Source organism: Strix aluco, chromosome 1 (assembly GCF_031877795.1).
Source record: "Strix aluco isolate bStrAlu1 chromosome 1, bStrAlu1.hap1, whole genome shotgun sequence".
Taxonomy (NCBI): domain Eukaryota; kingdom Metazoa; phylum Chordata; class Aves; order Strigiformes; family Strigidae; genus Strix; species Strix aluco.
In genome coordinates, this window is record NC_133931.1 from 108,111,495 (window position 1) to 108,128,668 (window position 17,174).

The following is a 17,174-nucleotide window of genomic DNA, read 5'->3' on the forward strand; positions in this document are numbered from 1 at the left end:
CTCCTGGAAAGCACTGGCTTTTGACTAAAGTTCTCTTACACTGCCACAACATAAGTGAAGATAGCAGCTGTGGCAACGCAAATAGACATCAGGGCACCAGGTAGCCTCAGGATCTTTTCTTTATCCTTGTCCCATTCTTCTGCATTTCTGGTATGTCACATCAAGTGAAGAAATGTTGAGGGAGATTCAGACCCTCACTCAGACTTCAGCACTTTGTCATTCCCTCAATACAGATGAAGCAGTTTACAAATAATTTCAGTAAGTTACTTCACTGAAATGACAAAGATAGGTAAAGATTCGGTTCACCTAACTCTTGAGCATCTATTTCTAGGCCCTCTAACTTAGGCTAGCCCCTAGGCTTTGGTTGTCTGTAAAATCAAACAAGGAAGAGATGGGTGTTATCAGAAATTTGGACCTCCCCTGTTCATCAGGTATAAAGGGAGTTGGCTGGACTCTTACCTGAAGCATTTTCAGCCTATAAAGGACCTAAAGATAGATGGGATAAATCCAGATCCAAATGCAGGTATTTATAATCTAGAGAGACATGTGGAAAATATCTGACTTCTCATTATCTGTTTTGTCTGTTTGTAAAGCATGCAGAACTCTTTTAAACATGTGGGGTTTGTTATTCTTATTGTCTTAAATAAAAACTCTGTGATTCTATTTTATTTGTAAGGATGTTGACAAGAAATCAATGCAAATATCCCAGCAACAGTGGCTGGGGTCCAGGAAAATAACTGTCCATGGATAAGTAGGAGGACAATAAGACTTCATTAAAGAAAATTTCAGTTCCAGGCTAGAAAGGTAGTTGTAAAAACAGGGAATGAAGAACAGACTTTTTAAATGGCCAACGCTTTGTCAGCCTTGTTTCAGTAAAACTTGTATGTATCACATGTTTGTGCCCACAGTGGCACTCACAAATGTCTTATATAAATAGCAGGGTCCCTTGCCGAACGCATCTACATGGCACACTATCTACTGCATACCCATTACTGAAAAATAAGTGGAAAATTAAAACCAACCATCAGTTTCCATTTTGCACATGCATATTTTTGTTGTTGGTTTCTTAAACAAGATGGTTAAAATACTCTTTCTAAACCTCCCCCTCTGCAACCCCACCAATGACCTGGCTTGAATCCAGTCCATCTGACTAAGGCGCCTGTTTAGCAGACATATTTCCCAGTGAAGAAGGTTATAGGAAGGACATTCCACAGGGCAAGTAAACAGGTGAGGTGCCAGAAGACAGAGCATGTGTGCTGCATTTACGAATTCAAGTGGATCTTGTTGTAGCACAGAGTGTGCTGGTTTCATCAAAAGGACCAAAGATAATATTTCCCATCTGTGGAATTTTAATGAATAAATTCTGTTTATTTATGCTCTCTTTCTTTTTAAAAATAAATAGGAAAAAACCAGCATAACTCCTTTGTCAATGCCATGTTCTCTCTTTATTTTCAGAAATGCAAGAGCTAAAAAGCATCAGTCTCTTGAAATGCTGACAACTCAGGCAGAGACTTGGACATTGTCAAAAATCAGGGTAGGGTAAGTTTGGGAGGGAGGTCAGATGGTAGGAGGTTTAACTACTATAGCAGGACAGGTTAAAAGCAGGAAAGAATCAGTGAGGACAAAGAAGAATCAGAATCAAGGCTCAAAAGAGACAAGTAACCTTGAATACTTCCATTACTTCACGTACAACAGCACATACCTAAAGCGGTTTTAAAAAGCATTTCAGAAGAAGGGTCAAGTTCATCAGCCAGTATCATACTAACTTTAGAATGAGAGATTCAGAACACCTGTACTCTCTTCCCAGTTCAGCCACTAGTTTATTGGATGACTTATTGGGATAGGCACTTCGACTTCTGTTTGTCTGTTACCTCCCCTGAAAAATATATTACTTTCTCTTTTGCAAAGCACAGATCTATTCATAGGAAATGACACATAAATGCTAGATACTATTATTGTTATAATTATTATTATCATTACCATTATTAATGTTAATAGTACTATCTTTTAGCTTTTTCAGATGAGAATACAGATTATGTTTCCTTTTTGTTGCTGTTAGTCTCTTAAATGATCTGGTATAAATATGAGGAGCATCTGTTTCCATTTGTTTTTATTTTAACATCACAATAAGTTTTGAAAAGAGCATTTCATCATTCAAAGTTTTTTCACCTGCAACTTCAATGCGACATTTAGGTCAAAGACTCTGACCCAAACACAGGGACTTTCTCACTCACGACTGCTATAATTGGCCCTGCCTGCTTCTGTGCCTCACCCCTTTCTCAGAGGTCTTGTCCCTGTTGCAGAATCAACTCAAGCTTCCCCGAGACTAATGTTAAACTGCTGCATGTTGCAACCCAGCAAACAGAGGAAAACCTGCACCAATTTTATGTAGACTGACCAGCTTTTGAAAATGTTTCTATTGTTTTGAGAGCTCTAAAGAAATCCCAGGAAACCTAAAATCTGAATTTAGGCTTCTTAGTTAAATGTGCAAGATCAGATGGAATTAATAGGGCTTAGCTCAAAGAAAAGAAATCCAAAGATGTGTAACTTGCCTACCAAAAAGTAACAGAATTGGACTTTTAGTTTTTTCGTATTAAAATACGGAATCTCACTATGAAACTAAATGTTTGCATATGAAACAGATTGAATGAATCCATCTGTCATCATGAAGCAATTTGCAACAAGTAATCACATTACAAAAATATACTGAGTATGGTGATATGTTAGGACTAAGAGTGATGATTAGACATTAACAATTCCAGACAAATTACATGAAGCACACATTTTTCTAATCAGCAAAGATAACACATTCATCATGATCCACTGAAAGAGATTAATGGATCAGCAACAGAGGGCAATCACTGGAGAAAAAGGGACTGATCATTTTGTTTAGATTTGCTACTGTTGAAGTTTGACAGAAGGATTAACTCAGTTATCATGCCCTCATGATATTTTCATGATATTTCAGAAAATATTGCCAAGGAAATTGTGGATTATATACAAATACTCCGCATATTAGACAAGGGAGACAAGATTGTATAGAAAATTTTCTCCGTGTGGATTTACTGCATCTAGCCTGGAATCTTGCATATCTCTTCCTAAATGCGTTGGTAAGTTGGAAGAAGTCTAGAGTAAAGCAATAATAATAAGCTTTGGACAGGATGTACTGATGAAAAAGGGAGGAACTGTTACATCAGCTTGCAAAATGTCTAGCGGATGGGGATGAATTGTTTAGGGGACTGGCTGGATTAGAAGTAAGAATGATAATCAGAGGAAACTAAGTAAATGAACAGTCATATTTAATATTAGTATATCCAAAGTACAAGTTTTGTAGTAAATATGAAAACCTCCACATTCGCAGGCATGTGCAAATCTGTATTTGCACCTCCTCATATTTTAAAGTAGAGATGTGTGAGAAAAAAGGTAAGATCACAGTTATACGCATTACAATCAACTAATAAATGGCCATCTGAAAAAAAAGGCAGGAACTTCATGGATACAGATTTTTAAAAGAAAGACTACTATATAACAGGACATAAAAATATCCTGAATTATCCCCTGAGAGATTGGCTGGATATGACCTAAAGGGAGTTTTCCAGCTCTAATGTCTATGATTCACCATATATCATGCTCAGGATTTTCTTACTCCTGGAAACAAAAAGAAAACCAACCAAAAATGACAGTCCTTTTCCATTACTGGTTTCAGCTACCATCCTCATAGCCACAATGTAATTGGATGCTGAATCCACTTACTGAAACACTGAGAGGAAGAAAAGAGTCAGTTTGAAAGGCAAATGCTATTCTCAGTTCCACTACTGCAAACTATCAGTGACATTTACTTTCTTTAAACTCTTCTAAACTTCTATCTTTCTAACAGAAATCAAAATCTGGCCCCTCATGCTGAAGCCACAGTGGAGACTCTCCAGACTTGAGGCCAAAGTCCACCAGAATCTGAGTTTTGTCCCAGTCCTAAGGCAGGCATTGCAGCATGTCCTGGGACATACAAACTGAAATGCGGAGCAGTCGCATACGTTCTTAATAAAAAGTAAGACAATTTGCATCAGTTGCCTAACTACTGTAGACTGAAAAAAGAGGAAACTACGTCTACTGGAGTTTCTGTAACTGATTACGAGTCACTGGCTTGGAAAACAGATCACTGCTCATGAGTCCAGCTCCCATGTGAGAGCAAAGTAGTACAAGAAAGAGACCCCACTCCATTGTATAATTTGCAGAATAAGTGGAAGATGGTGTCAGATTCTCAGGATAACTTTTAATTTTATTTTTAGATGGCAGATGGGAAAGAAACAGCTCTTACCTGCATTGACCTCACTTACCATTTTGCTACTTAGAAGTCATTTTCCTCACTAGAGAATGGAAAAAATGCTACAGTGGTGCATAACCATTTTTGAGGTTTTAAATGTTACACTGTTTATAGAAAAGGACAAGGAGCTTGAACTAGACACAGAAGCTAGTTTATTTTTAGTTCGGTTTGTTCAGAATTTATCTGATTTGGATACACTGATATGCTGTCTTGACTGAATTTAAGCCTTATAATCTTGAGAATAATGTCAAGAATTGAGTTAATTAATAACAAAAATTATAATTTTTCAGTAGTAGGAAAATGTAACTGTCTTTAGCCATACGGGGAACAAGTAAAATCAAGCTTTATTTTCAGTAACACATTTATATTAGATGAGTACAAACAAATTCTTTGCTAATCAATTTCAAATTTTTATAGAGGCACTGACTGCAAATCCAGATGGGACTGTTACAATTATCTAATCTAGCACCTAACACAAGCAAGAGAATTTCAAATAATATCTTTGCATCAGACACATGATTGTTTAAGATAGAACATGTCTTTAGGAAAGATGTCCATCTTGACAACAATGTCTGTTGATGGAGAACCAGTGAAATCCTCATAAAAGTTTTTCCAGAGGTAAATTAATGGCTGTCACTTCTTTGAAATTTTTAATCTCTCTTTTAATTTTCATGGTGACAATTAAAATACTGATTTCAAAGACATGTTAAAGGGAATGTTCTCATTATGTTGACAGATATTTTAATTGTCTATTATTTTTTTGACCGCTACTACTGACTGCCATTACAGCACAGAGTACAGGATTCAATCCATCACATGGGAACTCATGGAAAACCGAATACTTAGGGTGAGTTTCAGATCCAGATTCAGTTGCTTACATATAAATGACTAATATACAGGTGTCCACATGTGAGCTGGGTGTCTCAACTCCACTATAATCAGTGGAGATCTAGTGAACAGAGTCAGGGGAACTTGTTCAGCCCAGCCTAGAGAACACAATTATCTTTAGTCAGCTGAACAGATCTCAGCTCCACAGACTGCACTGAGCAGGTCCTAGTTCACATATACAGATCTATACAGTAGCCACTTAAATAGAAGTCTGTTAGTCTGTAAACTGACTGCCACTCCAGATCAGTTAGAAAATGACACAGGTATCTAAGATTTGAGATGCTGTAGACTACCCAAGTCATTTACCAAGGGGTGGCAGTTGTGACACAGAACCTGCATCCAGAAGGGAGACGACACTCTGCCTTTGGGTGTCTAAAACAGCACTAGATGCCTCTGAGTGAGCAACTGAATCAAGACCATAATTTCTTAGCTGCTATACTCTCTCCAAGCCAATTTTAAATTTCATTGTTTCCTTTTTAAATAAAATCAGAAGAATGGAAAGCATACCTGACAAACATCATAGTGCTCGAAGAGAGAGAGCAAACCAATATCACTGCGGCTTGTAATACCTTTCAAAATTGTGATATTGCCATTTCCAGAGTCCAGCTCTATCACATTGTTGAAAACATTGGACACAGCTTTGCCAGTCAAAAGCAAATTCACCAATTCCTGTTTGTGACATGGTTAAAAAAAAAAAAAAAAGTAGTTAAACATCTTGTCTTTACTAGACACCACTACAAGACGGATTTGGGACTGATAAAGTTACACATGTACCAGACCCCTAATTTATGTGATGGCTTTAACTTTAGGGTTAGGATGAGGATTGCTTATTAAATGTTTTCCAGATATTTTGGGGAAAGTCTACTCCCAAAGTAAAATAAGGAAATATTAGCAGTTTTCAAAGTTCATCTTTCCAGAGGCAAAATGCTGACAATCAATTTACTCTTACATCCAACTCTCAACCTTCTCATGTTATTGTTGTTTTTTTTAAATGAGAACATTTTGGTGTCCCTTTTTCTCTACAATGAAAGCTACAGCATGAATGATATCAATTAAAAGCCTGTATAGTGTTATCTGATATTTCTGCATGTGCTTAGTGATGTATTTTGTACATTGGACAAGATTTGTTAAAAGATTTTTTTTTCCTCACTGATTACTTCTGGATGAACTTAAGTCTCATTCAGTAAGACATTCACCCATATGGCTTCACATCTGGTCCATATCACTAACATACTCATACTTACTCTAGCAGATTGTTTATTATTTCTTCTCCAATTGAACTAGAAATATGGGTGTGTCAGAGGCTAAATACATGTGAGAGAGTGGGTGTCTGTGCATGTGCACACGTGAGTGTGCATAAAGTTCAAGAAACAGAGACACTAGTCATTTTGTTTAGCATAAGATCCCACGAGGGCCTTCTAGGATGTAACAGCGAGGAACAATACGTAGCAGCAGACTGCTACAGCAGTGAACCAGCTAACTATTAATAAATAACATATGTCAAGAAGCATGAGGGGAATAACAAGAAGAAAGTTTCCAGAAAAAATAATTCAAATTACCATGCCCAAAGACATGAATAACACTGGTATTGACAGTTTTGACTTGATGTATGATTTTAAAAATAATGCACACATTTATAGCCTCATGTTTCTCTGGAAGGACTCTTCAAAGTTTGTAGGTTCTTACCGATGTTTTTAGGACTTCTAATCCACCCATGATGTTCCACCACCTTCTTGAGGAATCATCGCATAACACAGTATAAAAGTCCTCCCACAACAGTACAAGAGAAGAACATGAAGCTTGCCTTTTGCAGCCAAAATGGCAGCACATTTAATGGCTGTGGACCATATTCAGACCATCCAACTGCGTATGTCACAGCTTTGGGGGAATCTGTCCCAGAATTTTGGGATCTACATTCCACCTATGTGTCCAAGGCAAAGCATTTCCAACTGAGTGGATGCCTCTGCAGGTCTAGAGCCAGCTAGAGGGAGACATTTGGTACAGGACATGAGCTGAAATTTAGACTACATGAAGCTGTGGTCCTAGGTGTCAGACAGCAATTCAGACTGCTTATTTTCAAGCACCAAATGCCTTTTAGACATGTATATCATAAGTCAGTTTGATATACATGCTTGAAGCACCAGTTAGCTTCAGTCAGCATCAGCTCAGTTAGCTGGGCAGTGACCACTCACAGAGGAGCTGTACGACTGGACATGCAACATCAGTCGCCGTTCTGAAACAGCAGGGACAAAACTCAGCTTGCAGACTCAGTGGTATTTCAGCTCTAAAATCAACTAAGGAGTTCAGAAGAGGCAGATGAGAGGAGTATGAGGACATGCACACAGACGCAGACCAGAAAACCAGGCCAAAAAGCAGAGGCTCTGTAAGCAACGACAAGAATATGCCAAAACACAAGGAAAAAAGAAGAAAGGATGAAGGTGCTTGACATTATGGGGAAAAAGGAAAAATATAAGTAATTTAAGAAAAGCCATCTTCCCAGAGGTCAGTTCACAGCTCTGCACGCAGAGGTGTATGACATACCCAAGACCACACACTTAACTTACCTGAGTACAATAGCCATGGCTGCCAATCAACCTGTTTGTAAGCACATCAAAATCATTGCGCACCCTGAAAAGGAGTGGAGAATACAATTAAATTTAAATACAATTGTTTCTTTGCATTAGATTTAACATCTCTAAATCTTGGGGGGAAAAAACACAAACTGTTTACCAACCATAAATATAGATCTACATTTTGGAATCCTTTCAAGGTGACTTTTTTCATGGCAAAAAAATGTGTATGTATCAACTAAACCTGTTGCAAGAAAAGGTTTGTTAGAGCTAGACTAAAGAAAATAGCTGTAGAGGAGAAAAGAAGACATTGTCACCACTAGCTAGAACTTTAGAAATTAGAACTACTGGACTACTTGTCTTACAGAATTACAGAATCACAGAATGTTTGAGGTTGGAAGGGACCTCTGGAGGTCACCTTGGCCAAACTCCTGCTCAAGCAGGGCTACCCAGAGCCAGGTGCCCAGGACCATGTCTAGATGACATTTTGAATATCTCTAAGGAGGTAGACTCCACAACCTACCTAGGCAACCTATTCCAGTACTCAGATAAAATGTTCTCACAAAGGCATGTATTTGTTATTCCTGTCAATACTTGGAATATACCCACAAACTGAAGATGATATAATCTATACACTATATTGTCCATGAAAAGAAGAACAAAAGAAAAAAAATTTAAAAACCTCTAGGTGTACACATATATAATACCACTGTGTGGTCCCTTCTTCTATTTTATGACATCAAAGAGAAAAGTATGTGAAATTGCATTATTGACAATTATGGAGTAATATCTCCCCAAACTAAGTTCCCTCTCCCATAACTCCTGGAATTATTGAATTAGCGATTGGTTAATGACCTAAAAAATAAAGGTTGTAACTGTGATAATTTTTATCCTGCAGACCTAATGTAACTGCAAACATTATTGTATACATAAATAAGCGTCTAATCTAGTTTTGAGAAAAAACATTGTACTATATTCTGGGACAGCTATGGCAGTGAACTCCACAGATTAATTCTATGGTTCATAAAAAAAGCTATTTCCCTTCAGTATAAAACATGTCAATCTCAATTGTTTTGGCTACATTCTTATTTTGGTATTGTTACAAAGGTAGAGAGAATGCCTGAATGATCATCAATTAAAACTTAGTTATTCCACACACATCTGTCCTTCTCACTCTCATTTGACTTGTAAAATCTTCTACGCACCCAAATATTCATGTTTCCTGGCAATTAGCACATTTATTTTAAAAAAATAAAATATTTTGTTTGTGATAAAGAGTTGAACTGATGTGGTTAGAGTAGTGCTAGCTAGAAATTTCCCTTCAACATTGCTGTACATGCTCTGTTAATCCTAAGTAAAAAGTTGAGACATTCCCTGTCTTCATCCCAAACTTTACATGATTATTTTCTCATGGGATTTCTTTGAACGCCAAAATCAGAATGTAATACATACTTTATAAGATTTACAGCCATAATGACACATAAAATCATTCAAATCAAGTCATAGCCATTGAATCACATTTTCTTTTTCAAAAAAAAATTATTTTAAAGATAATTTACAAGTTAGTCTCAATCATAACAAAGTGCCACAATAACATCTCTTGCTAGTGTGAAATCAAAGAAAAGACCATGGAAAGTGTGCCCGTGATATAGAAAATTCTCTCATGCAACACTGAAGGAATGGATGAGGTGATAATCATCTTTGGATTTTGGCCATTTTTTAGTTTTAGAAACAGTTTCACTTGAAAACGCCATAGCCTTGTTTGAAATGAGCAGACTATACAATATGCGTCAGTTAGGGACGATGGGACATACGACAAAGACAATAGGAGGAAGTTCTAATTTCATCTGTAGGTACAAACAATATGGGAGTTTAGAGGTGTATCTCAGATTTTCAAGAAGAACATCTGCCTTTCAAATCATCTCTGCTAATGAGGAAACAAACATCAGGCATATAGCTATGAGATTTACACCTATTCTAAATGGTTTTAAGATTATCATTTATACCTGCCAAAGACTTACCATCTACTGTGCAGGTGTATTTACTGTGTTATAATAAAAGGCGTCAGTTTTTAAGCGCAAGTACACTTCATGCATTGTAAAAGTGTCAGATAACTATAATAATGTGTTTTGTTTTCTGCCAGGCTGTGAAGACATTCATTTATGACAAGCAAATCTGAAGCATTTGTTCATTCTGGTGTCTTGGCTATCAGATGTCAAAACAGATATAATGAATAAATCATTACTACCAATATTACTTTGTCCCTACATGGCATTTTCCATTTAAAATTTTTAAATCACTTTAAAACAGAAAACCCCATTAATTTTAAGCCAGGATACTTTTAAGAATCCCCATTGTCATCAGACAATAAATTAAAGGCTTGACTCTACTGAATCCCTCCTTCTTCATTTACAACTCAGTGCTCTGCATGCTGCTTTGACAGAATCACAGGTCAGAAAAAGACACTACCAAAGAGAACAGTGGTAATCATAAATATTTCCTCCTCATGCAATATTATCAGTATTTTCCAGTATCATGTTAGTACATAAGTCTAACTGGAGAGTGAGCTAGGAGTATGTTGACTGCTGGCACAAAATAGTGGTTTGCCTCACCTGTAATACTGTAAAGTTTGTGAAAAAAACTATTCAATCAGAGACCAAGATACTGATTTTTAAAATCTCCTGGACAAATACTTCAAATTAAGCATGTTTTAAAATATGCTTAAACTCAGTTTTCAGCAGGAATCATTTCCTGAGTTGATACCTGATCAAAAAGGTGACAATGAGATCTGCTAAATTTTAGATCAATCTGTAAGATCTCCCAGGTTGATTTTTATTTTTAGTTGTACTGTGTGTAAAGTAATGTGGCTTACATCTCTACTGAAACCAGGGAGGAGTGAGTTTGAATTCTCTATGGAGTGAGTGAAGCTGAGGCTTCTGCTACGAAAGCAGCAGCCTGTTGAGACAGGAGAGACAGCAGCAAATACACTCAGATCAAATGCCTTCCTAATGTGAGCAAAGTCATAGTTTCAACTTTTCTTTTATTTTTTTGTCCTGGGACCCATGAATTGATGAATTCTGCATTCAGCAGTGCTGGAATTGTTTAGCCCAGCTTTTCTGATATTTTGACAAAATGTGGATGTATTTTTTCTATGCTCACAGAACCTAAATAACATGGCAAAACTCATCTCCACATAGTTTATTAATTTTGTACTATTCTTTTTAAAAATATTTCCGTTTAAATATTTTTTCTTTTTTTCTTTCCCAGAACAGGGTGATCTATGTGAGGTACCTATATTCTGGGGCTTAACTGTCTTTTCATTCACAATGCAACCAAAAATTTTTTTCTCACATTATTATTGCATAAAATTAATGTCATTATGTGGCAAAACCAAAAGATGTGTAAGGTCGCTTCAGACCAAATATCTGCTTTATAGCAACTGCAGAAATCTCATCATGACAGAAATCAACAAAATGCATCTGGTGTGAATTATACATATTTTTTCATGTTTTCTAATTCTGCTGGTTTTAGGGCAGAAATGCCTGAAATAGCCTTTTCAAAAAATATCATTACAAAAACTCATTTTCTTTCCATGCTCCTGTTGGTGATTCTGTGTTAGTCTTCAGTCTTGTTGAAATTGTTAGTTATAAATAACACATTTATTAAGGATGTAAAGTACTGAAAATGTATAGATGTTCTGAGCCAAACCTTTGACTGCTCTGAATTGTCACAGACATACTGACATAACTTGCTGACTTCAGGGTAGCCATGACAGTTCTTATTAGGAATCTGCCTCATGTTTTCAATGTATTCATCCATTCTGGGATATACAAATTATAAAAAACAATTCTAAGAGTTTAAGACAGATGGACAAAAATACCAGAGTTAGAAGAAACTGTAACGGCAGTATAAACCTTAGCAATTGATAAAATAAATTACAGCTATCTGTATGGACTCTACTGAAGTTTTAAAAGTGCATAAATACAAATCCAAAATATAAATATTTTTAGCACTGGATGCTACAATATAGAATCACAGAATCGTCTAGGTTGGAAAAGACCTTGAAGATCATCCAGTCCAACCATTAACCTAACACTGACTGTTCCAACAACACCATATCCCTAAGTGCTATGTCAGCCCGACTCTTAAACACCTCCAGGGATGGGGACTCCACCACTCCCCCGGGCAGCCCATTCCAAGGCCTAACAGCCCGTAAACAAATGCTTCCTAATATCTAGTCTAAACCTTCCCTGGCGCAACTTGAAGACATTCCCTCTTGTCCTATCACTTACTAGAGACTCATCCCCAGTTGTCTGCAACCTCCTTTCAGGTAGTTGTAGAGGGCGATGAGGTCTCCCCTCAGCCTCCTCTTCTCCAGACTAAACAACCCCAGTTCCCTCAGCCATTCCTCGTACGACATGTGCTCCAGACCCTTCACCAGCTTCGCTGCCCTTCTCTGGACACGCTCGAGTAATTCAATGTCCTTTTTGTAGTGAGAGGCCCAAAACTGAACACAGGAATCGAGGTGCAGCCTCACCAGTGCCGAGTACAGGGGTAAAATCACTTCCCTGTCCCTGCTGGCCACGCTATTTCTGATACAAGCCAGGATGCCATTGGCCTTCTTGGCCACCTGGGCACACTGCTGGCTCATGTTCAGCCGGCTGTCAGTCAACACCCCCAGGTCCCTCTCTGACTGGCAGCTCTCCAGCCACTCCTCCCCAAGCCTGTAGAGCTGCTGGGGGTTGTTGTGGCCGAAGTGCAGCACCCAGCATTTGGCCTTATTGAAACTCACACAGTTGGCCTTAGCCCATTGCTCCAGCCTGTCCAGATCTCTCTGCAGAGCCTCCCTACCCTCGAGCAGATCAACACTCCCACCCAACTTGGTGTCATCTGCAAACTTACTGAGGGTGCACTCGATCCCCTCGTCTAGATCATCAATAAAGATGTTAAACAGGAGTGGCCCCAAAACCGAGCCCTGGGGGACACCACTCGTGACTGGCCACCAAGTGGATTTAACTCCATTCACCACAACTCTTTGGGCCCGGCCATCCAGCCAGTTTTTTACCCGGCAAAGCGTGTGCCCATCCAAGCTGCAACCATCCAGTTTCACCAGCAGAATGCTGTGGGAAACAGTGTCAAAGGCCTTACTGAAGTCAAAGTAAACAACATCCACAGCCTTTCCCTCATCCAATAAGCAGGTCGCCCTGTTGTAGAAGGAGATCAGGTTTGTCAAGCAGGACCTGCCTTTCATAAATCCATGCTGACTGGGCCTGATCCCCTGGTCGTCCATTATATGACTTTTAATGGCACTTGAGATGACCTGCTCCGTGACCTTCCCTGGCACCGAGGTCAGATTGACAGGTCTATAGTTTTCTGGATCCTTCTTTCTGCCTTTCTTGTAGATAGGTGTCACATTTGCCACCCTCCAGTCCAATGGGACCTCCCCAGTTAGCCATGATTTCAGGTAAATCATGGAAAGTGGCTTGGCGAGCACATCTGCCAGCACTCTTTCAGCACCCTTGGGTGTAACCCATCCGGTCCCACAGACTTGTGTGCATCCCAGTGGTGTAGCAGGTCTCTGACCACCTCCTCTTCCACTGTGCTGACCTCAATCTGCTTCCCCTCCCCATCTCCCAGCTCATGAGGCTGGGTGTCCAGGGAACAGCCAGTTCCACTGCTAAAGACTGAGGCAAAATATAACATAATCTGTAATCAGATGAACTTTTTCTTAGCAAATAACACTGAGTTAGACAAATAAGACATTTTAAAAATGCTTCATACACACATTAATTCTCAATTTACTTCTAGGAAAATTCTTGCCAAGTCTTAAATGGAGAACATCTGAGCATTGAATATTAAATACAAAAGTCACATACAAACTGTAACACTAGGAATAACTCCAGACTATCAAAATATGAGTTAGTTCATGTCAGTTATTTACTCTAGACATTGTTTGGGTTGATAGCAGAACAAAATAAAACAATATAAAACAAATAATGGTTCATTTAAGTAAGTGCTAGCTGGTCCTTAACTCTGTGGCAAAGCTGTAATAGAAAATTGGTGACCTCACTTTGTTCATGGCAACAGACAGCTATATTAACAAACACACAATTACAAGTCTACTCCGAAAATAGAATTTGGGTTGGGAGGGAGAAAAACTTGTCTTCAAGCATAAGGATTTCAAATAATTACAATGGGGATGTGGAAAATGACAGGATGGGTGACTGGCTTATTGTGTAAATGTTCCACAGTATTTTTTTTTTTTTTTATACTAGCACACTGCAAAGGTTTCAAATGAATGTTCAAAAAAGAAGGGAAGAGCCCTTCTGAAAAAAAAAAAAAGATTGCTGTTTGGGATTCAAACCAGTGAAAGCAAGGACGTGGCTTCATTCTTTATTTATCACTATTTTCATGTACCTGCTAATTTCACAAAGTTCTTAAAATGTACCTCTACTGAGGTAATCATGCACATTTAATCATCAGCTCTGCTGCTACAGGGTGCTGACATACTATAGGAAATATTTATATTTCATAAATGATCTGATATGAAAAGTAATTAATCTATTGACACATTCAACCCACTATTTCATTTTTTAAAATAAATTATCTTTCTTATTGAATGCAGTATGTCTTCCTGAGAGCAACACATTAAGTGAAGATACTAAACCTGGATCTGCTTAACCACGTTGACCTTAAGTTTAGCAAACAGCTGAATAGCACACAGTATGAGAGTGCACTGGCTGAAATTTAGCAAAAATATGACTGGTTTTGTTACCGCTCTACTTTGTAGTAGAATCACACTTAGTCTTTCACATCTTTGGAGTCTTTTTGATAAATATACTTTATGTCCCTAAAATCAAAAGGGTTCATTTCTGAAATGCTTTGATTTTCTGAAAGAAAAGGAAAAAACAAGATTGGGAAGATGACAAAACTAAACAATCACTTAGGGATGGGCTTCATATCACTAACTTTTTTATATCTAAAGATGGACACATAAACATTAGCTAATCACTCTGGGCTTCTTGTACATGGAGGGAAACAGATACATCCCAGAGGTAATTTATGTGACCTTGCTTATAGTTTTCAGAGTAGAAGAAACTCTACTGGAAAATGCCTTTTCACCATCTGATGAACATAAAGTAAAGGAAACCTGCCAAGACTTGGGTATGGCCATCTAATTGCTATATACCAGGGACTGGACAGATAAATCATACTCACAAATATGCCAGTACTACAGACAGGCTGAGTATATTTTTTTTTAGATTACAAGCCAAGAAATAAAGTTGCTACAGAAATGACAGTACCCTGTAGCCAGCCTTGAAAAAGACTCCTCAATTAGACAAGCCAATTTAAAGCAATGCATGAACACTCTGTTTCAAATAGTCACTTTAAAAAATTTTAGCTCAACAGTAACAGAATTTGAGCATTTAGATATAGTGGAATTAGAGAAAGTTCAGATGGTCAGAAGAAACAGTCAAGATATGGAGCAGCTTTCCTATGAGAAGAGACTACATAGACAAGGACCATTTCACTACAAAAGGACACAACTGATGGACTACAACAGAAGTTTACAAACTCCTCAATGGTAAGGAGATGATTAAGGAACATTTACTCACTACTTTTCATAACATGAACTAGGCAGCACTCTGTAGACTTATTGGGCAACAAGTTCAAGCAAACAAAAGTAAAAAGTCTTTCACAAAGCACATAACTACATTGGGGAACTCTCTGCCACAGGATGTTGTGAAGGCCAAAAGAATTAAAGGGTTCAAAGAGGTTTTAGAAAAATTCATGGAGGATAGGTTCATCAAGGGCTAATAAACTCAGTGGTCCAGATACAACTTCCAGCTTAGGAAGTCTCTGAATTACTGACTATCGGAAACATGGAGAATATACCACCAAAATAATTGCTCTATATTCACCCTAATACTTACACAGCTTTCTTCAGCAGCCACAGCTTTCCACTATCAAAGACAGGCTATAGGCTAGATGGACCTTTCCTTTGATCCTATACAGACAGTCTTATGGAACTGAGGGGCAAACAAATCCACATCTCTCGGATACTCCTCAGAAGAGTACTCTTATATTAGGCGTGGTGTGGACTACAGCCATATGCCATACTGGGATAAAGCAGAGCTGTGGAGAGGAGGAAGATGAAGTTCTTTGCATCTGGCATACAAAATTCAGCGATCCCAGCTACTCTCTTTCACAGAAAACCATGTTTCTTAGTCACTTTCTTGGCTTTCCATGCTTTTCTCAGTGGAGGCTTAGGAACCTGAAATCTAGTCACACTTGGACTAGGTTCACTGAGTCACAGGCTAAGTTTACTGATACATTTTCATCTTGTACTAATATTGTTCTTTAAATTAAAAAACTCTTCTCAGTCCTTCTTGTTTCCTTACAACTACTACCCTCCCACTTTTCAGACAATAGTTATGTCCCCTCTCAAAATTTGTTTTTTATGCTAGCAGAGATAAAAACATATGTTCTACTTTTATAAGACATATTTTTCATTCCCCTACACTTCTCCCAGTTTTAATAAGAGAACCCAATTTGACAGGGTATTTCAATGAGGACACATCAGTGCCTTGCACAATCTATTCATATTTCTTCACCTAAAACAATTTATGTTGATTCACCCTAAGAGTAGATCCAGTGCTATTTTATAATGCTGGCTCAAAGTCACTGTGTGCTCCACTACTCTTCTCAACTCCTCATCCTGCCATTTACAACTCATGAACTCCCACAGTACAGCAGTGAGTAGTCTCTGTTTGCATGACCTTGTAGTTTTGTAGTTAAATTATTTTTTTATTACCCTCATCATGAAGCTGAGCCAACTCTTTTTGTACAACATGATTTAGTCTCTATTGACAGTGTCTTTCAACTTTTGAGTCATCAGTACATTTCATTAGCATACTACTCCCTTTTTCTGACATTACTGTAGGGAATAAAAACTGAGTTTAATCCTGGACTGATAATTGAGGAACTCTATCAGTAACCCTCCCCACACTGATAACTTTTTTCTGAGTCCCTTTCCTTTATCACCTTTACAATTCTTAAATTTTCACATTAGCAAATGACTTCTCATTTGGCATGATATCAAATACAAACACCTCTTATTACGTGTCCATTAACTAATTTTATTCTTTTTCAGTTTAACTAACAGTTCTCCATTTGATACTATAACCGCATGCTTTACTGAAATTCAGATAGAATTAATCTATTTCATTTCCCACCTTAAAAAAGCAGCTTTTTTATCAAAATAGAATGTTAGTTCAGTCTTGTATAACTTATCTTCTGTAAAGTCAGACTGCATTCCCTGCCATTTTTCATTTATCTCTGTAGTTAGTTACACTCGTTTCAGAATTTTGCCTACAGTTTTCAGCCTGCTAAGA

The 17,174-nt window shown here is 37.9% G+C and overlaps 1 protein-coding gene across 2 annotated transcripts in view; it reads right to left on the minus strand.

Moving 5' to 3' along the window:
- The window catches only part of MINDY4 (MINDY lysine 48 deubiquitinase 4), an 85,025-nt gene that overhangs the window by 19,237 nt on the left and 48,614 nt on the right, over nt 1-17,174 (minus strand). Inside the window, exons 14-15 of one of the 2 annotated variants that reach the window (XM_074830642.1) lie at nt 7,774-7,837; nt 5,717-5,878 (exon numbers count right to left, since the gene is read on the minus strand). In XM_074830642.1, the coding sequence (XP_074686743.1) occupies nt 5,717-5,878; nt 7,774-7,837 (226 nt within the window). The remainder of the gene's footprint in view (nt 1-5,716; nt 5,879-7,773; nt 7,838-17,174) is intronic. The other variant, XM_074830652.1, reaches the window with a different exon arrangement.